This window comes from Mchenga conophoros, linkage group LG12 (assembly GCF_057382185.1).
Source record: "Mchenga conophoros isolate Kocher_MC1m ecotype Shallow Benthic linkage group LG12, M_conophoros_male_GT1.1, whole genome shotgun sequence".
NCBI classification, from domain to species: Eukaryota; Metazoa; Chordata; class Actinopteri; order Cichliformes; family Cichlidae; genus Mchenga; species Mchenga conophoros.
The window spans coordinates 6,047,401-6,073,716 of record NC_140537.1 but is presented as its reverse complement, the minus strand read 5'-3'; the positions used below and the strand labels follow the sequence as shown (position 1 = coordinate 6,073,716).

The 26,316-nt window shown below is 43.1% G+C and overlaps 1 protein-coding gene across 3 annotated transcripts; it reads right to left on the bottom strand.

The window, feature by feature from the left end:
• Positions 1-662: 662 nt before the first annotated feature.
• Positions 663-25,943, bottom strand: add2 (adducin 2 (beta)). 3 transcript variants are annotated; one of them, XM_085293462.1, is made up of 15 exons: positions 25,573-25,943; positions 16,570-16,759; positions 15,906-16,047; positions 14,313-14,464; positions 11,986-12,066; positions 10,683-10,832; positions 10,427-10,570; positions 10,105-10,203; positions 9,097-9,273; positions 8,553-8,801; positions 5,950-6,066; positions 5,753-5,839; positions 5,521-5,647; positions 3,869-3,952; positions 663-1,950 (listed from the first exon to the last, which is right to left on the bottom strand). In XM_085293462.1, the coding sequence occupies exons 2-15, from the start codon at positions 16,714-16,716 to the stop codon at positions 1,697-1,699; spliced, it is 2,010 nt and encodes a 669-aa protein (XP_085149588.1). In that variant the 5' UTR covers positions 16,717-16,759; positions 25,573-25,943; the 3' UTR covers positions 663-1,696. The 3 variants fall into 3 exon arrangements, with proteins under 3 accessions (XP_085149588.1, XP_085149589.1, XP_085149590.1); XM_085293463.1 differs by lacking the exon at positions 25,573-25,943 and adding an exon at positions 21,074-21,211; XM_085293464.1 differs by lacking the exon at positions 3,869-3,952.
• Positions 25,944-26,316: the final 373 nt, after the last annotated feature.

Sequence of the window (26,316 nt, the reverse complement as noted above, 5' to 3'; positions counted from 1 at the left end):
TGCCAGAGTGGTGCAGGATGGATACGAAGATAGTGAGAGAGTGGTGATGTGTGCACTAGGAGCAACAGATGGGTTACAGGTGGGGGTGGGATTACAGGGATCGACTCTAAGACCCTTCTTGTTTGCAGTGGTCATTGACAGGTAGGAGGTCAGGCAGGAGCCTCTGTGGACTATGACATGGTTCACATGGTGGTCTATAGTGAGAGTAGGGACCATCTCTCAAGGCTGAAATGGTTTTGGCATGTGCCGAAGATGGATAGCGATAGATATACTGGGCAAAGGATCTTGGAGATAGGGTTATCTAGGAAAAGAGGAAGACCACAAAGAAGATTTGTGGATTTAGTTAAGAAGTACATGAAGAGGACTGGTGTGACAGAAGAAGATGCTAGGGACAGGGTGAGATGGAGCCAGATGATCTGCTGTGGCGACCTCCAAAGGTAGCAGCTGAAAGAAGCAGCAGCAGCATTTAAACAGATCGTGTGCATTAGCTTTTAAATTAATAGCAGTGGCTGTCTTAGGTATTTGGCTGACTTTGAATTCAGTTCCATCATCCAGCATGTAAATGCTTTTGCAATCATACTTTTGAGGTATCCTTACCTCAAGGTTGTATGGGAAGGAGGAAGAAAATTTAAGCAGAGAAAGAAACAGAGACAAAAAAAATGTGATTTTAAGTCAAACTCAACCTTTAATGACTGATACATGGTAACCTTGCAACACTCACTTATACATTCTAATATAAAATAAATTAAGACCATGAGCAAACATCACACGTCAGCGTCAGCTACTAGTTCAAACAGAAAGTCGTTACTGTTCAGAGGTATTCTGCACATTTAAAAAGAAAACGACAAAAAGTGGAATGTTTAGTACCTTCTGTTTACTGGCTTACAGACTGCACCGACAAGCAACAAACTGTTTATGCGTCATCCCTTTGGCTTCGATCAAAGCGTTCACAGCAGCTCGTCGCGAGACCTCGCGTGCTCGCCCAGCTTCGTCTTCCCATTCTTGTCCCTGCTGTTTTAACACCAAACCAGCGTTCAGCAGAGCGCGATCAGTAGCTATCAGCATATTTCTACATTGTACTGCACCTGTGCTCACATAGTATACCTGCAACATCTATCTGATACTTAGAACCAAATGATGACTAGAAGATGCCTATGATAATGAACAAACGCAAACGTGCTAGGATGTCAATCTATGTGTCATTGTGCCTATACATGGAGGAGGAGTGCATAACTCATTGGGGCGTTTGTGTCTTGCAAAATTGTGGATTTATTAAAAAAAAAAAAGTCTGATCACAGTAGTAACCTCAGTTTTAGAAATGAAAATGTGAATGCCTGTACAGTGGAGTGGAGTGATGGAGCAATAGCGCAGCGAGGCTAAAAAATAAGACGTGGGTAACACAGAAACTGCGTGTGACGAGAAGTGCGTCAAAGTATCCCACCTGGGTCAAATATTATGTGAAAATAATCACCAGTGTTTTGTTTTTTAACTTCCTTAAGATGAGTCACCACATATATCATATGTGAGTGGTACAGTAAAGTATGTGTCGTTTGAGTACACCATATCTGTGAACGACATCCTAAATGGCTCTTTAAATACATCTGATGTGGTCGACTCCACCTGCTACTCCGTCATACACTAGGAAATATTTCACTGTAGTATTTCACCGAGGTTCTGCCACACGACTCCAAACGTCTCAGGTCTCTGCCTTCTCTTTCTGCTTCTTGCTCTTTTTGAGGAACGACGGAGGCTTGAACTTCTTTTTCTTCTTGGATGGAGACTTTGAGGGTGAGCCCTCCGGGGTGCCGCCCTGCGGTTTGGCGGGCGGGGCGGCGGGCGTGGAGGTGTCGTTGGTTGAAAGGGCCTTCATCCCTTTCTCTAATTCCTCTGTCGTCTGCTTCTCCTCCTCGCCTCCGTTCTGAATGGCCGGAGAGTCAGTCTTTGTCTCCTCTGCTCCGAGTATCGGTGAAAAACAAACAAACACAAAAGTAAATATATTCAGCAGCCAGATAAAAACCTTAAAGCTGGGTGGAGCTGCAAAGCGACATGCTGCTGCAGATGAACATGCTTGCTTAATGAGAAGTGGGTGCTCTGTGGTTGCTCTGTACTTACTAGCGAGACAAGACCAAAGCACCAGAGGTGAGCGAGTGTAGAGTGACACAGAAAAGGACAGACAGACACAGAAGGAGACAGCACAGCAGACACAACAGGTACACAAACAAATGGATGTCACTACAAAGGGCTGAAATGTGACAAATGTGGATCAAACTAGAAGTGAGTCAGACATTTTGACTTAATTAACAACACAGCTGAGTGCACCGTTATTACTGTTTTAATTACTGTAGCAAAATATACCTGAACCAGTTTGCTAAAGTGAAGTCAAAATGTCTTTTATGACAGAGAACTGTGACACACAGCGACAACAGCCTGTGTTACTCCTACAGACCTACACAGTGATCAATCCACAGAACGCACTGTGAACAATGTTTGTAGTCGACAACACATGACAAAACGTAAAAGAATCACAAACATGCTTCTTTTTGTTACACACAGTAAAACCTTGAAATTAATATATTTCAATTGGAAGAATGTTTCCAAATGAAACACATTACTGTCCCTCAGGGAAGGAGTGGGCACCTCTTGTAGTTTTGTGGGGGTGGTGTGGGGCTGGGCCATCTTGTGCCACTTTGAGTGACCCAAGTTTTGCCAGCAAATGTCCTTCCTGGGCTTTGGGTCTGAACAGGAACCCCTACAGTTGTGGAGACCTTCCTGCATTTGGCCACTTGGGGTTTCAGAGCTCATCTAGGTTCTCATCACCACTCTGTGTTCTGACTTTTAAACTGGTGATTCGTGTGACTTTGATGGGAGTGAAAGTATCTTCACGTCATAAATCACCTCACTGCCTGTTAATGTTGATGTTTTTCTCATCCTTACTAATGCTGCATACATATTAGCTTTAAATGAAAGTGTAACAGACTACTTACTAAAAAAGGGGATTAGGGAAGGTCACACGCACACGTTCACAAATACATGTGTGAGTTTTGTTCTGTTTTTTTGTCACTGAGGTAAGTTTATTAGCTAATTTCTATTTTTCTGTCATACATATATCATTTCACTGGATGACGCTCATATTAAAGATGGCCAAGGGTTAAGATAATGAGGTTGTACTGGTTCTCAGCCAGTTATCCTCTAAACCCTCAGTGTCAGATTTCCTACTCTTGACTCTGTATGATGTAACTAAGAGCTAATATTCCTAATATGGTCATCTCAGGAACACAGCCTCACCCACCTGCTGTTTAATCTTTCTATTTGATTAGTATAAAGATTTTAAAACAGCTAAAATAGTTATTTATACAGAGAATGTACTGAGGAGGTGCACGGCCCATTTACAAGATAAAAAAGTTTATTTTGAACCGTGCAAATGGATACACAAAGCTATCTTAGTAAAGTCTTAATGAAAAATGCTGAGTTGGAACCGAGCAGAGCGCAATGGGTTGATTTTTGATAAAGTGCCATCTGCTGGTGAACATGCAGGAACTTTATGGAACTTTCTTTTTTGGGATTAGCCCACTGACTGTCACTCTCAATATCATCTTTATAGAAAAATAAAAGACAACAATCAACAGGCAGACTTTGTGTGAATGCAGATCTGACTCAGATCTACCAAATGTGTGCTTAAAGCGCACACAGTTAGTGTCTGCTGCATACGAGGAGAGGAGGAGTAGCACGGCTGTCAGTGAGTATCTGAAGCATGAGAGGATAGAAGCAGCACATCATCAGTCACACATGTAAGATCTGGAGCAAAGCTGTGAGTCAGAGAGTATGTGAGGCGAGCCAGGCAGGCAGGCAGCACTCTGCCGAGCCTCACCTGAGAGAGGAGGGTGGCTGGGAGGAGCGCCCTTTGTGGGGGACGTAGTGGGGGAAGACTCCTTATCATTTGCCACCTCCTCCTCTACTTACACAGCACGCACATAAACAAGAATAACACAAGCAGTGAGGGACAGTGAGGGGACAGCTGTGCAGAAGGTTAGTTTTTTTTTAAAGGCAAAGAGTAGTGAACACAGTTTAGACCACAGTCACAAGTGAGTTTGCTTAAAGCTGCTGTGTGCAGCATGTCGGGAGTTGCGTCAGGGATCCGGCATAAAAATCAGCCAAATGTGGAGCTGCCTGCTGTGGCGAGCCCATTGTGAATGAGGGAGCAGCCGACAGATGCTTTTAAAAAGCACCTGCAACAATTTATTTGAATTTTTAAATGTTACACACAGCATCTATGAGAAGGTTAGAATAACGTGTGAAAGTGAGCAGTAGCATAATTAGCCATTTTTGTTACACCATGTTCCCAAACATATGCAGACATTTTTTATGGCAATAGCAGTAAATGGTGCTGGGTCAGTTTAGGAAACTAAAATAATAGAAAAATGATCTTTATTAAAAGAATAACATGAAATGTATTTTACTCCTCTGTTTCTGCTAGCTTTGGTTTTTAGCTCATCTAATATTTTGCATAGGAAACATTTTTAATTTTCCTAACCAAATTCCAGCCTCTACTTTTATATGAACAGTGATGTATAATAAATAATAATGATAACAATAATAATAATAATAATGTATACTTTATTGATCCCCGTAGGGAAATTCCTCTCTGCATTTAACCCATTCACTCAGTGAAGCAGTGGGCTGCCATTGGGCAGTTGTTCCAAGTATAAATGTGAGTTTAGTTCAAAACCAAGCTAACATGCTAAACAGGTAGCTGATAGGCCGAGAACCAGCCTGTTAAGTTAGTTAAGAAGAAGAAAGAAAGTAGTGTACTTTATTGGTCCCCGTGGGGAAAATCCCTCTCTGCATTTAACCCATTCACTCAGTGAAGCAGTGGGCAGCCATTGGGCGCCCGGGGAGCAGTGTGTAGGGACGGTACCTTGCTCAGGGGTACCTCAGGGTAGCTGTTCAGGGGAACTAGCTCAAGCTAACTCTCTTCAAAAAATGGATCGTCACAAGCTACCGAGCACCCGACCTCACTTACGCTCTGGTGGTGGACCGACAGCAATTCTATGCAGATACGTTGCGACACATGCTAGCCTTCCCCAAATAGTTGTTGCACTACAATGAAGACAATATTTGACGACCACCCCTCTACTCTTAATTTTTCTGTTTTGATACCTCGGTAGATATCAATAAAGATGTGGTTTGATGGACATTAGAATAGTTTTTGGGTTTTTCCAAGGGTAGCTGCATAAGCAGAGACCACCCTCATTAACTTCTGATGGAAACCAAGTCATTTAGAGCAGGTCTGAAATATGACAAAAACACTCAGTTCAGAAAAGATATTTGACTGTTACTTATCGTTAACACTTGTGGTTAACATGGAATAAGATATTCAGCTATCACTTATAGTATGTCTGCATACTTTTGGCTCTCTGGTCTGTCACGATATTTAACTGTAATATTACTTAAGTATACACTTATTTGACAATCAGTGTTAGCTTATTAGACATGCTGTGTGTTAGAAGCTAAGCAGAGTACCATTGGTTCCTCCATCCTGCTTCCTCTGCACCTCCTTGCGGTACTCCTCCAGCTCCTGGTCCGTCAGCTCATTAAAGGGGTTTGGAGGTTCTGGCTCTGGTGGGACTTTAGGTGGACTGACAGGGGACTAATAGAGAAGCAGAAGCACAAAATTACAGCTTTTACCTCAGAAGATTAACCTGTAAGAAATAAAAGTGAGTTGTAATGGAGAGAGAGAGAGACTGCAAACTACCGGAGGACTATCTTCTGTTATAACACTGGCGAGGACTTGCGACTGCGGTCCGGCTGTTTTCATGTCCTGACGATTCTGCTGTCGTATCTGAGGACAGAAAAGCCGTTCTGTAAACTGTTTTTGTTTCACGTGACAGTACACCGAAGGGAATATGGACACTGGGGAAACAGAACAAGCCAAAAGCAAAGAAGCGTTACCTTATTTCGGGTCTCGATCACCTCTTGGGGATTGGTGAACAGAGGCACAAACTGGTTTGGGTTCTCTATCTTGATGGCTGTGCTGCCAGCTTGTGTCACCTCTTCTGTCTTCAACCACTAAGGCGAAGAAAACCAACAACACAACATCATCTAATTCAGTATTCACCTGTTGTTCACATCTTGTTATTATTGTGGGGGGTTTTTTTTCGTTTTTTTTTTTCTTTTTTCTGAGGCATTTTAAACCATTTTTGAAATTCTTGAAATATTTATACCCAATCTGTGACACAGTGTGTATTTTGCCACCAGAGGGCAGACTCTGCACTGTCACCGTCATAAATGAGTTGGTGGGTTTCCCCCTGCAATGCAGAGAGCAAGGATGGCGGGAGGTGCTGAGGAGGAGAGAAAACACAGATGCACAGCCAAGCTCCTCCCTCTGATGTAAGACAGCCGCTCTCCTATTGTTTTTATCTTTAAGGGACTCGTCATTTGCAGCTCTGCTTAATCCTTCCCTTGAGGTATCTGGAAACACAAACAGCGGCTCCACTGTCTACATCCGCCTCCATATGAATCACAGGAAAATGCTCAGCTTGCCTAGTGTAATGCAAATAAGATGTATAGCAGAAAAGATGGGGAGTTGCATTATTCTGTTCCTGTGTCCACCTCTGCTTTGAACCATCTCACATGCTCTGCCCTCTAACAGGCTTTACTGTTGCTTAAAGGGAATCACTGAGCATTACAGCAGGGTAAGGCTGCTAGCCTCTGATTGGATAAGTAAATAGATCTGTGTCACTGTGCTGAGGTGAAGCCTCGAAGGGATGCCCAAGACTTACTGTGGGGCAAAAAAGTATTTAGTCAGCCACCGATTGTGCCCCCACCTAAAATGATGACAGAGGTCAGTAATTTGCACCAGAGGTACACTTCAACTGTGAGAGACAGAATGTGAAAAAAAAATCCATGAATTCACATGGTAGGATTTGTAAAGAATTTATTTGTAAATTAGGGTGGAAAATAAGTATTTGGTCACCTCAAACAAGGAAAATCTCTGGCTCTCACAGACCTGTAACGTCTTCTGTAAGAAGCTTTTCTGTCCCCCACTCGTTACCTGTATGAATGGCACCTGTTTGAACTCATCATCTGTATAAAAGACACCTGTCCACAGCCTCAAACAGTCAGACTCCAAACTCCGCCATGGCCAAGACCAAAGAGCTTTCGAAGGACACCAGGAAAAGTATTGTAGACCTGCACCAGACTGGGAAGAGTGAATCTACAATAGGCAAGCAGCTTGGTGTGAAAAAATCAACTGTGGGAGCAATCATCAGAAAATGGAAGACATACAAGACCACTGATAATCTCCCTCGATCTGGGGCTCCACGCAAGATCTCATCCCGTGGGGTCAAAATGATGATGAGAACGGTGAGCAAAGATCCCAGAACCACACGGGGGCACCTGGTGAATGACCTGCAGAGAGCTGGGACCAAAGTAACAAAGCTCACCATCAGTAACACACTACAACGGCAGGGAATCAAATCCCGCAGTGCCAGACGTGTTCCGCTGCTGAAGCCAGTGCATGTCCAGGCCCGTCTGAAGTTTGCCAGAGAGCACATGGATGATACAGCAGAGGATTGGGAGAATGTCATGTGGTCAGATGAAACCAAAGTAGAACTTTTTGGTATAAACTCAACTCGTCGTGTTTGGAGGAAGAAGAATACTGAGTTGCATCCCAAGAACACCATACCTACTGTGAAGCATGGGGGTGGAAACATCATGCTATGGGGCTGTTTTTCTGCCAAGAGGACAGGACGACTGATCCGTGTTAAGGACAGAATGAATGGGGCCATATATCGTGAGATTTTGAGCCAAAACCTCCTTCCATCAGTGAGCACTTTGAAGATGAAACGAGGCTGGGTCTTCCAACATGACAATGATCCAAAACACACCGCCCGGGCAACAAAGGAGTGGCTCCGTAAGAAGCATTTGAAAGTCCTGGAGTGGCCTAGCCAGTCTCCAGACCTCAACCCCATAGAAAATCTGTGGCGGGAGTTGAAAGTCCGTGTTGCTCGGCGACAGCCCCAAAACATCACTGCTCTCGAGAAGATCTGCATGGAGGAATGGGCCAAAATACCAGCTACTGTGTGTGCAAACCTGGTAAAGACCTATAGTAAACGTTTGACCTCTGTTATTGCCAACAAAGGTTATGTTACAAAGTATTGAGTTGTATTTTTGTTATTGACCAAATACTTATTTTCCACCCTGATTTACGAATAAATTCTTTACAAATCCTACCATGTGGATTCATGGATTTTTTTTTCACATTCTGTCTCTCACAGTTGAAGTGTACCTCTGGTGCAAATTACTGACCTCTGTCATCATTTTAGGTGGGGGAACTTGCACAATCGGTGGCTGACTAAATACTTTTTTGCCCCACTGTATATCCAGTAAATATTATTTCTCATCTCTCTACATCCAGGGCTCCGAAATCAGTTTCTATCCTCCACAGTATTTCGATTGCACCGGCTGCAAGTTATAGGACATGTCGTATTGCACAGTTAGTAGGAAAGATGATTGTTTTAAAGACAATCGCAGTAACTTAAAACGAGCCTCACAGTGGTGCGCTGGTGTCCCGGGCTGGCTTGCTCCTGGCTGACTTTCTGGTACGTGTTGGGGGTGTTGAGCCATCGGGTCCTCTCCTGCTGCTGGCGCTGGGCAAAAGGATGCTGCCTCAGCGCTGGGTGGACGCCATCGTCATCAAACTGGTGGAAGGCCGTGACGGTCGCCGGTACCTCCACCTCCCTCCGTGTTCGCGTTCGCTCTAGAAGTACAGGGAAGCGGTAGGCATAGCCAGTGCGGTAGCCCTGAAAAAATAACATGAGGAAGAAGTTCAAAGGTGCAGAAGGGACTGAATAATAGTGGAAATGTCACATTTTAGTCTTCTAACTTTAAGAAACTTGGGCATATCCTTGCATACACGCACGTAGATCGTTCATATATTTTTTTTCTGCTCTGTACAAGTCAGACAGTCTAATATACAGTAAAACCCACAAAACATGCGTGCAGAATTTTACATGTACAGCTAATTCTGATGTTCAATAAAAAATATCAGTGAGCTGATTGTGAAACACGTGTTTGTTCAGGGTGATTCTTGTTTACCAGGTTATCCAGAGTTCTCATGAGGGCTTCAAACTCATGCTCCCCAACGCGGCTCTTATGCAGAGGTCCGAAGGTGGAGCCAGCCCAGCCGACCGTGCCGGCTGGAGTGGGTTTGTGGATGGTACGATCCAGCATAATCAGGTTCTGTTCTCCGCCAGCACAACACAACGCCGACACCTGACAATAAAAAGTCGAAGACAAAAGTGCAATTTCTATGTTTCTAGCATAGGTCTGCTCTGCACACATGCACACACATCCCAGCAACTTCAGTGGTTGAAAAGGAAGCAAATTCAAAGTTCCAGGAACTGCAGTTCCTGCAGCGGCCACTTGAGGCTAAAAGCATCTCAATAACTCCCAAACTGCACGGCTGCTTTGATTGACTGTCTTAAAAAGCTTTTTTTCACCCAGGAAAATAAACTGTGGTATTTGTGCCACTGCTGAAATGCTGCAGGGACTTAAACCATGCATTATGCTCTGTAGCTGTGCTGGTGATCGAAGCATGCACTTCAGGAGTCCCTGTTGGCTCTTTGACGGCTGGGTGCTATGACAACTGCCTGCACAGCCAACAGAAATAGACATCCAGTAGGCAATGGAGGCAAAAGCAGAGGCAAAATCAGGACCATAGGTAGCGCTTGTTGTAGGTAAATGTAAGTTAAGTTTGTTTTGTGTTCCTCACAATAACTCCACAGATATATTAAGGGTGGCTACACCCTGAATTTTATATATGATCTATGATTTAGATTTAATCAAGCTCAGCAGTGTTTTACAAAAACCCTGACTGAACACCTTACAGTCACATATCTGCTTCCCTTCAGGCTTCACTGCTGCTCCTGTAGGATTACTGCAGAATTGCTTTGGCACATGCTAACATACCTGTAGTGTTTTATACTGCAGTGCAGAGCTACTGGCTGAAATACGTGATACTTCATTTTCCCGCTCACATAGCCACACACTCCATCTCCAGTGCGTCAGCTGTTTGTCAGTACTGTGTGCTTGTGTGTGTGTTACCTGGATCTGGCAGGCAGCCTGGATGTGGTAGATGGTGTAGAAGGCCTCCTCCACAGACTCCCCCAGAGCCACTATGCCATGATTCCTCAGCACCAGAACCTGAAAGGTATCATAAAATAGAAATATTACCACAAGAATGAAATCATCTCAGCTGGGAGACAGGCTGCAGCTCCAGTAATTAATCCAGCGCACGACCACATCACCCTACGTCTTCTCTCCACTCACTCTGAAACCCATGTGGGAGGCACAAGGGCAGCAGCTGCTGAACTGAGCAAAGATATGTGGGTCTTACTGTCAGTGTTGACTCTTTTAGTCTGCTCACCTTACAGGTAGGTCCTAAGCTCTTCTGTAACTCCACTCGGTCCTCCTCCTCCTCCATAACTCCATTGTAGTCATAGTAGGCTACGTCCCCAACCAGCAGTGCCTCATGGGACAGTGGCAAAAGGCCAGACTTCATAGCTGAAACCTAGAGATAGACTCAAGTCACAATGTGCTAAAAAAAACTTCTTATTTTAGGGAATAAACAGAGTAAAATTCAGTTGATTTGTGTCTGCATGTGTCCTCTAAAGCTGCCTCACTGCTGCTGTAGCCGGTGTGTGGAGATGAAACAGACAGCGAACATCTGGCCTGGCCGAGTAGATGGCAGAGTGCAGGCTGAACTTTTCAGTGTCCACTCCCAGGTTGGTGCTCCCCTTCTCCACCACTTCGCCCAGGATATTCACCTTTACCTGTAAAAGTGCACAGCGCCATCACAGGGTCACATTTAGCAGTAAGGCTTCCTGTTAAGATATTTCTATAACGTGGAATTCATATAGAGCAAAAATATAACACAAGTTGCATATGTAACAAATGTAGCTGTAGGGGAATGAATGATGTGCACTTTTTACTTTTATACCTTTGCTCATGAGTGATGGTTCTGTTCTTCAGTTAGTGTGTGTTGGTAGCAACTTCAATAAGTCAGAACTTAAATCAAGGCTGCGGTGATAACAATGATTAGTGGAGGAGGAGGAGGAAGAGTTATTTTCTTGTGCCTGTAGCAGCAAATGAGTCATGACTGAGCCACAGCTTCATCTGCAGGCTCAGGCTGCTGAGGCAGAGGGCTCTCCACAGTTAGCCAACAACCTTTTTTTTCACAAGGCACAACTTTTCGTGGCCAGACCCTAAAACTCACTTTCCCCTTCAAGCAAGTGATGCATAAATCGTTTTAACTTGTACTTATACTGTACTTATTTATATATCTGTTTATAATCTAATAATTGTATTTTAAAAATGTGAGATTTGGTCAGATGTCAGATCAAAAATGCTGACCGAATGGTTTAAGTGGCAGATGAGAACAACAGGAAAGAGCAGATAAAACAAAACAGGAAGTTGTTGTTTGTTCAGTTTCATTGAAAGCACTGGCTTCACATACAATGTAATTGTGCCTGTTTGTTTAACATGAAGACTCTTATATTAGTTCTGAGGGTAAAAATGATAATGAAGTTAAATGAGAGATTGCAGTGCTCTTATTTTACTCAGTTAGATTTCTGACTGTCGTAAAGGGCAGCCAACATGACATTTGTAGCACAACATCTTACATCTCCTAGATTTCTGGGATGCCCATATTATTATCACCATATTGTTCTATGGCATGTAAACATTGAGACATGAGATTTACTGGAAATCGACAGGCATTTTGACTTTGATGTATGCTTTTTCATTAATAATATTTCAGTCATTAATCTCAGTGTAATTTTAAAGAATAAATGATCAAGGAAATCAGTTGGACATCCACTGTAGCACTCATTAATTATATAACAAATGAAGTACAATCAAAAGTAGCATTGTATCAGTAACAATGGAGCCAGAAGAACCCAGTCACATGTGTTGCTGCTGACTCACCAAACTGGATCCAGTCACCTCACTATAGGCCAGTCCATCTGGAAGCACAAGGAAGTGTTCCTGTTCTTTACTCACACGCAGCTGTCAGTGAGAGAGAGCGGGGAAAAAAACTTACACTACTGTCTTTTATACACAGACTGCATATAAAAGATGGCCATAACCTGCTTTCTTTCTAATGGCCACCAGGGGGTGACACCTGGTTGCAAAAACACTTTGGGCTTTAAAGGGAACCCCGGCTATTAAGACATGTTTGCACTAAAATATGTACAATAACATATGTGGTATTAAAATACGCCAAATGTTTTCCTTTTAAGCACATTTTATATAAAACCGATTTACCAGTAGGCCGCCATAGTTATTTACTTCTCAATGCACTCTGGGTAGTGATGTGACACGGTTGCACCGCATCGAGTTCACAGTTAGCAGCGCACTGGAAATGGTTTCTGTTCAACCTTTCCAGGTTGAACCAGAGCAATCCGAGAGAGAGAATGAGAATAGTTAACCAGCACTTAGTTTAGATGAAGATGAAAACAATCCGTCGCACGAGGACGCGAGAGTGAGGGAAAACTACTGGTGTCTATGCGGCTACTGCTTGCCAATGTCGTGCCAAATTATGTATCCCCAACAGAATTTGTTTCCCCTGCTTTGGGACCTTGGTACAACAACGGATGGGATTATTTAAATAAACCAATGACATTTTGACTGATCATTATTTGTATCCTTCTGTAACTGTACAGAACTGTACTGAGCTAAAACCTCCAAAATTTCAGGAGCAATAAGTCTTTGGACAGGGGGAACAAACTGTGGTAGAATCAGCCTGATATTATTTGTATCCCACTGTAACTTTACTGTATAAAGAGCTAACATCTCCAAAATGTCAGGAGTAGTTAGTAATTATAAGAAGTGTTTATGAACTAAAAATCACGAACGTGGGATACTGTTAGTCCATGATTTTGAAAGCCCAGTGTATGCTCCCAACGCAGGGGAAACAAATTCTGTCGGGGATACCTAGTTTGGCACGACGGCTTCAAAGGTTTGGTGCACTGGTGTTGCATGGAGAATCTGTAAAAATAATGATATCGTAATTTCACTTTATAATGAAAATTTGAATTCTATTAATGTTTTCATCATGCGGTTATGCGATACCATGGATAGCTGCTGCCATAAAACTGAGCTCTTTACAACAAACGCTCTCAGTCGCCATTGGCAAGCAGTAGCCGCATAGACACCAGTAGTTTTCCCTCACTCTCGCGTCCTCGTGTGACGGATTGTTTTCATCTTCATCTAAACTAAGTGCTGGTTGACTATTTTCATTCTTTCTCTCGGTTTGCTCTGGTTCAAACTGGAAAGGTTGAACAGAAGCCATTTCCAGTGCGCTGCTAACTGTGAACTTGATGCGGTGCAACTGTGTGACATCACTACCCAGAGTGCATTGAGAAGTAAATAACAATGGCGGCCTACTGGTAAATCGGTTTTATATAAAATGTGCTTAAAAGGAAAACATTTGGCGTATTTTAATACCACATATATGTTATTGAAAGCACAGTACATATTTTAGCGCAAACATGTGTTAATAGCCGGGGTTCCCTTTAAAGAAAATAGCCCTCAGCTCCTTTGTTCTCTGACCTCAGTAAAAACTTTACTTCTGAGGTTGTGGTTTGAACCGTTAGCTTCTTTTAGAATACAACTTTATTGTAATGATTTTAATTAACTTTATTTTGTCTGCAGTACAATAAGGTGACTTAAGGGTAAGCTTTACGATTTGTCCCTCAGATTCTCACCCCGGTCCACCAATCGTTCATCAGGTCCACTAAGATGACGATAACAAAAGTACTCAGGTGTAGGTTTCATTAACAAGATTCATTAAGAAGTAGGTGGCCATCTTTTGAATACAGTCTATGATTTTATTGACACATCAAAAATCAAGAAAATGCAGCACAGAAAGACAGATTTATATCATCTCACTCACACATATAGCAGGTAAATTCCAGTTCCCTTGATCCTCTTTCTACTCCGTGTGTTTATCCTGCAAGTTCATATGGCCCATCTCCTTCATTTTACTTGCACTTAATCACACAGATAATATCCTCTACAGATAATTGCTTTTCCTTTATTCATATCTGAAACTAAGTCATACCATGGATTAATACTGCTGTCAAATCACTCAGCGACTTATGAGAAGCACATCTACAACCTAATCTCTTAATCAGCCTGTTCAACTTACCGGAAGGCAGTGTATAAGTATGTTTCACATGCTTCCATTAATGCTTCTTAAAAGAAATAAGGCTAAAGTGAGGAATGTAATGTGAGAAGGCAGCAGAACTGACTGTGAGACAGGTGCGGCCGATCTGGGCCCAGCCAAAGAGGTCGAACAGGCGATGTGTGCTGGCCAGCTTGCAGCGCATCAACCTCTCCCCCTTCACCATGCTGCCAGGCTCCCAGCCATGCAGGTCATTGATGGGTGTCACCATCATCATGTCTGTGCGAGTGGGAGGAAGAGAGAAAGCAGACAGAGATAGAAAAGAGGAAGTAAAGCTCATGGTCTGCACACAAAAGACTAAGCGTTTCAATAAAACATCATCACCACATAGGTAGATAACATCTCATTTAGCTCTTTTCCTTAAAGTCAACTTATCGTGGATGCTCATATTAAACCAACCTGGGAGAAATACGCTCGTTCTTTCTAGTTCCTGTCAGTACTCGCACTGCAGCATTTTGGATCAACTAAACACTTTCCAGGGAGCTTGTAGGACAAACTGATAGTAATGAATTACAAAAGACAAGCCTAGAACAATAAATAGCACACTTAACTATTCAATAGCATACTTAGCTTATAGTGCTAGCACTTGCTACTAGCAAATAAAAGTAGCTCAATGGAAAAGAACAATAGTCTAAATCAGTCGTCCCCAACCCCCGGGCCTCGGACCGGTACCGGTCCGTGAGTCATTTGGTACCAGGCCGTGAGAGTTGAGGCTCAGGTATGATATGTATGGTTTTCAGGGTTTTTATCAGTTTTCAGCGTTACTTTGTTATCGTTTTTATCGTTAACTCGGTTTTCCTGGGTCTTTTCACGTGTGTTATGAATAAATCTTCTTTTTTTCGGTACCGGTACTAGTTTTATTTTGTTGTATTTATCCGCGACACCTTAAAGGCCGGTCCGTGAAAATATTGTCAGGCATAAACCGGTCCGTGGCGCCAAAAAGGTTGGGGACCGTTGGTCTAAATGTAACAGTAACCTTACACCTTTGACTCTGGAAAAGTTCTTCATGAAGTATGACTAGTAAAAAGAAACTCCTGCAGTCTCATTAAAATGTTAGCAGCAAACAGATCATGGATCTGCCTTCTTTTACCAGCAAATTTACAATTCACGGGCAAAATCAGTACTGTAACTCTCAAGATCCTCCTGAGAAAGGCAACCGCCATCAAGAACGTAGCCGCCTTATAGGATGTTCATCAGTGACCTGACCTGCTTCCCACAAGACGTTCTATTTCCACCTCGTTCCCAGATCAGTGAACATGATGTGAAAGAAATGTGATTCAGCAGACCAGGCCACCTTCTTCCACTGTTCTCTTCTAATGTTCACCTTCCCACATCAGATGCTTTTAAGCCTGGACATGGGAAGGTATGAGCAGGGATTACTCTGTTGACACCTTTCTATCATAGCTACCATTAAGGTTTTCACTCTCCACATGCATCACTGAACCTTGGCCACTGCAGGAGTCTTTCCTTGCCCTTCCTTGGACTCCTTTTGGTAGGTACTATTCACTGTATACGCTACAAGAACAGCCTAACCACTCAGGTCTTACTGTAACGAGACAATCCATATCAGACACTTCACACGGAAAAGTTTTAATGTTGTCTGTTTATGTACATAAAGCTAGGATGAATAAATATTTACTAAAAGATGTGGAACACATACTTGAGGGGGAGACGGGCAGGGAAGCCGGAGAGCCATGTGAGGCCATGAAATCAGCCAGCTGCCTCAGTGCCCATAGATTGGATGAGCTGCCACCCTTCTTCATCTGTTCCTGGATCAGCACATCCAGCTCCTCTCTAAATGACTGCAGAAACACAGATAATAAATGACTATATTATCAAAGACATATACACAGATCATGCCTTAAAAATCTTTTCAGCTTCATAAAAATGTTTATTTGAACTTCCTTTTGTACAGAGTTTGAACATTTGAATACTGGATTGACTCCTTTTCCCCCACAAGCTAAAACTCACTGCAAGTGTTTGAAAAAGCGTCTAACTGCAACAATTTCACAGGAGCTTTAAGCACAATCACAACTTTATAAACACTTGTCCGTTACATGGGTGAGGGTGAGTGAAAATATTTAATGAGTCACCCTCATTGCATCCGTCCTTGTAATTCATAGTCACTCTCACTCCATATGCAGAAGCACACACAATCACTCAGCATGGAGGTCCAGCACTGGCTGTAACCCGAGCTGTCACATGGCATTTGAGACCAGATTTATTCATCTATGAGGAGATAATCACATCCAGAGAGGAGAGAGAGGGCAAGAGAGGCTGAGGGGAAAGAAAAAGAATAAATCAGACGTGAGCAGACGTCTTACTGGACTCTGAAGGAGGCTGGAGATGCGTTTCTTATGCTGTGGCCCGATGCTGGGGGTGGAGTGCTGGGGAGACTGGAGGCCCTCGGAGACTCCATCACTGGGACTGCGCTGCACCGGGGTGCCCTTTGGGGTGGGAGACTTGCTCATCTTTTACTATTTTGCAGTGGGCGTCTTACAACCAGGGGTGGATCTGCAAAGAAAAAAATGCAGTTAATTACAAAAACTGTAAATTGTAAATCGCAGTGGCCTTTTCAAGTGCTTACAAACCGTCAGGTAACACTGATCATTGAGATGTAAATGTTTCTGCTGATTTACAAACTGTGAATGTCACCAGCTCTAGTGCACCACATGTGGTCTGCAAAATAATCTGATGTAAATGATAGTCCTATTAAATTTTACTCGTATCGCATCAAATCACAACAACAGTCACATCAAGCTGCTTCATATTCTAAGGTAAAGACCCTAACAATTAAACGACCGCCTATGAGCGAGCACTTTGCACCAGTGGGAAGGAACCTCCAGCAGAAGCAGGCTGAGGGAGGGGCAGCTGCTGTGACCAGTTGGGTGTGACGACAGGATGACTGTATAGTAATGCTTCACATCTGTATACTGTGTACGGATGTGAAGCATTTATGGGGAATAAAAAACTAGCATATCTTGAAGCCACAAACTGTGTTGTTGTTGTGATACATCAGTTAATTTGAGAAATCTCTGTATGTCTGTTCCCTCACCTACCAACTCTTCGCACCTGCTTATCCAGTTGTATTGCTGTGAACATATTACCCAGGTCTGTGGCAATACAGAAGGTAGACTCTCAGTTACCAGCAGAGAGCATCTGTTGTCAGAGGGGGGCAGTGTCTTGCTCCAATAGCAGAGAAATGCAAAGTTATAACATACTGGAACATTTAATTGATGCACAGCATCATCAACATGCAGCCAGGATTTGGGATGACTGCATGGCAGCATGTTTGCACTGACTGAAAACGTGTTTTTGTAGACTCTCTAGAGTTTGAAAAGGTTCGGTTGATTAGTTCTCATATTTTGGTAAAAACTGTTTTCCCTGGTCCACTCTGTGTGGAGGAGACAAGCACATACACAGGTTTTACCAGCACAAGTTAGTGTGAAACCATCGCCCTAAATTGTGTCTGTTTTCAACACAATAACTTAGCGATTGTGGTCTCAGTTCATTAACTTCCTGTTTTATTTTGAAATGACTCACCTAAGCTAAGTCTACATGATTCCTTTCCTTTTTTCTCTCCCATTAGCTTATGACACACCCAGGATGTATACATCCTCCCTTCGATCTCTCACTGAATGTTTCAGCATTTTGTCACGCTTTCTGGCATGTTGGGATTTTGGGTTGTTTTTTTGGATCCTCCCTCTTGCCTCCATCTTTGTCAGTTGTTCTCTACCTGTGCTTGACCCAAGCATTGCACATTAAAAACTGACATAGCTGAGTCCACTGTTTGGCTCAGCAGTTACAGATTGTCTGCACATGATGTGTATATAGGAAGGCGGCCGGGCCGGATGGAGTGCTGGGCCGGGTGCTAAAAGACTGTGCTGCGGACCTGGCGGACGTCTTCACCTCTATATATAACACCTCGTTGTCCTGTTCACTGGTACCATCCTGTTTCAAAGCAGCAACCATCGTTCCCATCCCAAAACAGTCAAATGTCACATGTCTGAACGATTTCAGACCTGTGGCACTCACCCCCATTCCCGCCAAATGCCTGGAGAGACTGGTCATTAAACACATCAGAGCTGCTTTTCCACCATCCCTGGACTCGCACCAGTTTGCATACAGGGAGAACCGGTCAACCGAGGATGCGATCGCCACAGTGCTGCACACATTACTGAAGCACTTGGAACACAGGAACACCTATGCACGGCTCCTCTTTGTAGACTACAGCTCGGCTTTTAATACCATCCGGCCATACAAACTCCGTCCCAAACTCCACCAACTGGGACTTAACTCCTCTCTGTGCAACTGGATTGTGGACTTCCTCACTAACCGTAGACAGAGTGTCAGAGTGGGTAAGAACACCTCTTCCACCCTTGTGGTCAACACCGGTGCCCCTCAGGGGTGTGTTCTGAGCCCTCTGCTATACACTCTCTTCACCCATGACTGTATTTCCTCCTGCGCGTCCAATCTCATTGTTAAGTTTGCAGATGACACTACAGTGCTCGGACTTATATCCAACAATGATGAGACAAACTATAGGACAGAGGTGCAACAACTAGAGTCATGGTGCCACGACAATAACTTGGTCTTAAACACCAAAAAGACCAAGGAGATCATTGTAGATTTCCGGAAGAGGGGCCATAACAACCATCTGCCTCTCTTCATTGGCAGTGAGGCGGTGGAGAGGGTGAGCAGTTTTAAATTCTTGGGGGTAACTGTGACCGAGGACCTGTCCTGGGGCAACCATATCACCTCAGTTGTACGGAAGGCCCGACAGCGCCTCTACTACCTGAGGAGACTGCGGAGCGCACACATTCCCAGATCTCTGATATTGAACTTCTACAACTGTGCCATCAGCAGCGTTCTGACGTATGGATTTCTAGTGTGGTTCCCCAGCTGCACCAAGGCCGATCAGCAAGCACTCCAGCGGGTGGTGAAAGAAGCTGGCAGAATTATTGGAACAAGTCTGCCAGAGATCAGTAATATCTTCCCCACTCGCTGTCTGAGGAGGGTGCACAGTATCCTGCGGGACCAACATCACCCTGCGCGCCACCTTTTCCATCTGCTGCCCTCAGGGAGAAGGTACAGGTCTATACAGGCCAGAACATCCAGACTGGCCAACAGCCTGTATCCACAGGCTGTGAGGCTCCTGAACTCTCTGCCCCCCTCTCACGGACAATAACCATATCCAACTTCTTAATAGCAATGAACTGGTCTGCATTGGTGCATCATATCTTTATTCTCTTCCCCCTCCTGCCCCCCCCCCCCCCCCCCCCTCTTTCTTAAACAGATAACTATCATATCTGATATCATATCTCACAGTACAATAATATTGAATGGGTTGCACTGTTGTATTTTGTCATGTTTCTCAGGTCTTTGTCTGAATTTCTACGAACATTATTGCTAAGGATTGTCTTATTGCATTGGAGTCACACTGGGTTAAATATGTACACTTGGGTTTTAAGGGGTATTTATTATTTTCTTCTTTTTTTTGGGTTGTATGGAAGCCCCAAACGCAATTTCATTGTTCTTGACAATGACAATAAATAAATAAATACTATAGTAGACCTTTGTAAATTGTAGCCACAAAAACAAAACAAAAAAACTGGTTTGCTCTCTTCTCTCACTCCAAAAGCATGCATGACTCTGCTTATTAGCAGAGAGCGACAAATATAGGATTTTTAAGACCAATACCAATATTTAATAATAATAACACTGGTTGATATTTTTATCGATGCTGATACCAATAGACCATGTGTGGAGAGTATGGGGAAATCTGTGAGTCAGCCATATATCATCAACAGATGTTAGGGCTAAAATCTGTGAAAGGATCGCCTCCCCTGTGAATCTGCTGTAAATAATGACACAAGGTAGCACAACAGTTCATACAAAAAATATTTAAACTTAAAATCAGTGTTTGTTTTCTTTTCCTCTTTTTTTTTTTTTTTAAATTAAGTGTAATTAAGTGTGCAGTCTGGGAAAGACCACTGAGCATCCAGACGTTCCATCCAGGCGTGGCCTGGTAGGTATGCTTGCAAAAGTCACATACACGTCCCCAGACATTCAAACTAAGCCCAGATGTATTCAGAGTTTGCGCTCTTAAGCCTATGTAAACCATTTTCAATTTCATTTTTAATGATATGTAGGGAAAAGGAGCATTTGACAACACAATATCCTGAATTTAGTTTAAAAACAATCAGAAGGCACATCATGGACAAGCCTTTCCTTACAGCAGGAGTGCTGCTCTGCTGTGGTGTTTTTTAAAAAAATTTTTAAATGGAAAACACGTTTCCACCTTTCACTTTCTGTTCACACCCAGCAGGAAGAACGGACAGTCCAATCAGGATGTGCAGATGTGATTTAAAAAGTAAAGTAGGAGAATAATAAACAGTTACAATACACTCCAAGAAGTATATGAAAATAAGTTTAATAACCTATTCTTAATATTCTACCCATATCATTCTAAAGCAGCAGCCATAATCCTTTTCAGCTTAAAAAGACACCCCTATCACAGCTTAGCCAAGGAAGTGTAAGTAAATATGCAAATGAGAGGAAAAACTTTTAAAGCTTAAGCACGCAGGAGCTCTGCTCACACCAGCCCAGAGAGACACTGAAGAGATCAAGCAAACGCGATTGAACATTAAAGTACAATTGTGTCTTCATTCAGCACGCTCATTTAAGTACAATTCAATTCAGCTCTAAATACCTCTGTGTTTTTCAGCATCCTGCTTCAGAGCAGATAAATAAACAACAAGCCGGCCTGCGCATTAAGCCTCGGCGTCCTTGCACGTTCAAATGGGAGCATTAAGATGAAAAACCTACCCTCGCATTAAGGATGCCGTATTCCTCGGGGCCCTGGACGGTGGAAATGCAGAGCTATAGAAAATGCAGCATTAGCAGTAAGCGCTCACATGCAGAACCACTAAGAGGAAGTTAGCATGCGATATGGCTCGGTAATTGGAGAAAGAGTAAAAGAGTTACCGTAAGGATCTTCAGAAAAGAGCTGGCCACTCCCTCACTCAAACACACTCTGCTGCAGGGAGCAGATAAGGTCGCGCACACACCACACCCTCCCTCCAATGCTACCACTCACTAACTGTCTTCATTACTTACTTACTCGATTAGGTGCATTACTGCAATGCCACTGTTTGTGTAACCTCAGCTGAGATGCACTCTCATCCTCTGAAGGTACGAGAGAAAGTGGCAGCAGACACATGTGCATTACTGCACCTCGCTGCAGTAGACGACTAAACCTTTAATGGAGTTTCTGAATAAACTGTGCACTTATCCCAACATCAGCTGTGCAAAAACATCAGCCAGTCCCTGAAGAATTAAGCCCCTCCCCCAAACACACACACAGACTGTGTTATATTATATGCAAGCTACACTGCTGCTTTAAATCTACATCTATTCACATAGATGGGTTTGTTTTAATGCTTTTGGCGCTCGTGTTTCACCAACAGCAGCAGCTCTCTCTTTTCTCTACCAGAGCATGGTGTGTGTGTTTCTCTGTCTCAGGGGGCAGAGGGGGCCCAGCTGCTGACAGGCACCAGACAGAAAGCTGCTCTCTCCAGGGAGGATCCTAATGACTAAAAGGGAGACATGGACTTCTGGCTGCTGGCCTTCCATCACTGCCTACACCCCCTATCATTAGTCTCCCTGTGATGGCTGAACATGCTGCATCATCACCTCACTTTTGTTTCACAAAAGCTCAAGACGACTTCCTGAGTTCTACAGCTGAATCAGTACTTTCGAACCAAACAGTGAAATCAGACAGGAAACGATCATTTTTAAGTGAATCTCGTTCTGCTTTTTTAAGGATTTTTTTCTTCAATGTTTATCCTTAAAATCAAACCCCGGAAACTAAACACGCATTTCTCTTTTAAAGACACGGACCTTGTAGTGCATGATTTTCCACATTTGAGGGTTAGATTTGCAGCAGACAAAGCTATCATCGAGTGGTTTTAAGTCATTGTGTCTGAGCATTCACATCCAGCAGCGCAGAGGCAGAGAGCACTGACTCAACATTTTGCATTGCTGGATCCATTTTCTTTGGCTTCCCTTCCATTTAGTTCATTTCATACCTTTTCAGCAAATCCAAACCAGCATTCCTTCAATAAATCATAACAGATTCTGGTGGTGAAACTGAATAATTGTGGTCAGTCACTGAGTTTTAATGTCCTCCATCACAATTTGCATTTACAGTGCTGTGAAAAAGTACTTGCCCTGTTGCTGATTTCTTAGGTTTTGCATATTTATCACATTTATATCTTTCAAATCATTAAAGCAATTTTGTAATTACATAAACACAAGCGAATGCAAAATCCACTTTTTAAATGATTTCATTTATTTAGGGATAAAAGCTATCCAAACCTAACTGTCTGTGTGAAAAAGCAATTGCCCCCTAACCCTAATAACTGGTTGTATCATTCTTGGAACTGTTATCAAGCGTTTGTGATAACTAATAATGAGTCTTTCACATCACTGTGGAGGAAGTCTTGCCCACTCTTCTTTGCAGGATTCTTGTAATTCAGCCACATTGGAGGATTTCCAAGCACGAGTGGCTGATTTAAGGTCATACCAACGCATAGCAATCTGATTTGAGTAGGCATAAAACGCCTTATGAATAATTTTAATTTAAAGAAACCATATATGACCATTTAACTTTTGTGCATTTAGCTCTTCATCATCTCTCCCTCTCCACCACTGACTTCTCTTTCACCACCTCATCCTCCACAACTCAAGCCTCATCTCCTAACCTGGAGTCAGGGCTCCAACACATAAAAATATGCATAAACATGTTTATTTTTTCCTAATATTGTTGCAGTTATTGTCAGCCGTGTGGACATGCAACTCTCCTGTCTCTGGACAACTGGCCACTAAGTTTTTAAATCCATCAACGTTAGTGCCACCTCAAAAGACGGTTTCATTAATGCTGGCTAACAGAAGCTAACAGCAGCAAAACAGCAGCACTTACTGACAGAAAAGTTGAGCATGTCCTCAACAACTCACCTCAGTATCACTGCCATCAGACACAGCTGAGCTTCATCGACTCATGGATTTGTACTCCTGTCACAAGGTTTTACAGCCTCCTCTGTAGCAAATAGAGGTGGAGGCATATTGGCAGCTGAGGTAAACAGCGGACTACTACAGATGCACTTCAGATGAATTTGAGGTAACTCAGGGATAAAAGCCTGAGATAAAACAAAATGTTTAATTGACACCTGTCCATATTTTAGTCCTGATTTGCTGCTAAGTGTTAATATTATTGACGTATGTTAAAATATATTGTGCACATAATTTTTGTATACACAAACACACACAAAAAAAATATTGGTAAAAAGACACCAGCTGTACTGGGTAAAAACAAATAAACAGAGTTTAGTTGACTCCAATTTGCTAACATGTAGCAGTGAGATTTTACACTTTAGATTGGACACATTAATATTAAACATTTGACACAAGAGTGTCTTGTAGAAATGCAGTGTGCAGTAAATAAAAGTGCATTTATGCAAGATTGATGTAGAGGTATAATAAGTTTTGCAAATTCTCTGTAGGACAGTTATGTCTCTGCAGCCTCTAATGGGAAATTTGGCTCCAACTTGACAAAACATCAACACAGAAAGCATTTCAGCACATGAGACCAGCAGCTGAAGACACACACAAGAAATGGAGTGAACTACGTTAATTACAGTATTACTGAATCCTGCAGTTATTGAATATTCCTTGTGTGATAATGCACGGATGATAATGCATGAATTAAAAAATTCAGCATATGCTAATTGAGTCTAAGAATAAAAAGTATGGAGCTGGACATGAGCACAATATGCTCTTTAAGTTGTTTCAATTTAAATTCAAACAACAAAATTCCCACTTGCCAGTATCGTATAAAATAAACTCCAGTTTTGGTGATTAACAGTTTTTTTGTTTTTTTCAATTACAACCACCACCAAACTGCTCTTTTAAATACATACTGTCAACAAATTATTGAATTAAACAGGATGAACACAAGTTACAGGCTGAAAAGGTGTCTGAAGTTCATTGCACCTACCCTTTTTACATAGCATATGCTAAGTAGCTATCCCTCTGCATCTGGAGTTCAAGAACAAATAACTACACAAAACACACAAAAAAACCAAACATTTTTAAATAAAAAATAATCATGCTTTTGAACATTTTTCTAACTTACATAGTGAATTACATCATCATAATTCCTCATCACAACTATTTCACATCTATTTCGTTCTATTTGTCCTGACCACTGCTTTATTAAAGAAAAGGAAAAACTATTTATCTTTCCAAATTCAAACAATCGTCACATACAGCTTACAATACAGTTAAATTTTAAGGTGCTTTGGTTCATTATAACCACAACAGTGTCTTATTCGATAGATGGATAAATGATAAACAAAATCCCCCCATAAATGCTATGATTTCTCTTGAACAGGGTACAGTGTGCAAACCATTGTTTTTACAGCTATTTCTTTTTTCAGTATCGCTGAAGTCTGACTACTGTGTTACCCCACAGTCACGGCCTGCCATTGTGCTGGGGGAGATTAAAAAAAAAGGGGGGGGGGGGGGGGGGACCCAGATGTGTCACATGGCGGGGAGAGGGGAGATGCGTACAGGCCAATTGATCCAGAGCAGTGCATGCAGAACACAGGATTGTAAACGAGGATTAACGTACAAAACTGTTTTCCGAGTTTTTCCCTTCTTTAGCATCCTCCTTTCTTCCGCCAGTAAACCGCGTGCGCTCTGCATGGCTGCCTAGCAACATTCGCAAGCACTGCAGCATCAGCACCAGCAGCGCGGAGGTTCCGGTAATGGCCTCCTGCAAAAAGGCAGAGACCAGCGACGGTAGCACAACACTACACCACCCCCCTCAGTGAGCCAAACGAGCAAAGGCACATTTAAACCCAACTACAGTCCAAATAAAGGCCGCGCACAGCTAGCGAGCGAAATACAGCGCAGGGAAAGCAACGACAAGCACACACGGTGTGGCTAAAGTAGCAGAGAGGCGCTGCCATTACAGGCTCTGTTAACAGACAGCCTCACACCCACCGAGCCTGGCTGCGGAGATCATTTACAGGAGGGGAGAATGTGCGTGAAAGCTGCATGCGGCGTGGGCCTCTTAATTTCATTGTGCAAAAACAGAGTTGGACGCGCAACACCAGCAGCTTAAACATGAAGTAGTTCAGGCAGGCATCGTCAGAGAAATGCGCACACAACGCTCATGCACGCGTCAGGGAGGACCCCGCACTACACCCAGCCTTTTCTCCGTGGATAACTACACGTAAATATCAGCAGTGTAGGCTACTCACCTCAGCGCATCCTCGGGAGCGTGTCTGCTGAGTGGGTGCGGCACACCCACAGCCTGAAGACGTCCTCAGAGTGAAGGAGTTAATTGCAACAAATCTGTGTGCACTGGCTCCTTTGTCAGAGTGTTTCAGGGCCTCAGCTGATACCAAGTCAACCGACCCTGCTGTGTTGTTTTTTTTTCATCGCTCAGTGAGCCAGGACCAGCCCACTGCCACGCCTGTGCACAGTCTAGCACCCTAAACACTCCCAGTCAGTTCGCTACAGTGAGGATCCTGGCAGTGTGCTCGGTTATTGTGCTCGTAAAGCCTTTTGACGCACAGTCCTGGAGGATTTTTATTATCGCTGTCTTTTTGTTTAGTCGTTCAGGCCCACTTCAAGTGAAGAAAATATCATACATCAAACAGGCGCCACCTTCTGTTTTTAACACAGCACAGCCCGAGAAGCAGGGATATGCAGATTGTAGGTGTTTGGAAATGAGTTTGTCAGATTGTAATTGAACTAGAAAGACAAGGTGGTGGGAAAAAAGGAGCCGCAGGTCACTTCCACTTTTATTGGACTCTGCTGGAAACCATGTAAAGACTCTGTGTTTTTACCCCACGCAGACACATCCACTCCAGCACAATCAAGCACTGCTACACGAGGTTATGCAGTTGATCCTTTGTGTTTTTTAGGAGGCTCAGCTTGAAAAAGTACTAAAACAGACTCCCGTGACGTCACTACGGGCCAACACAATATTTGCTCAACCT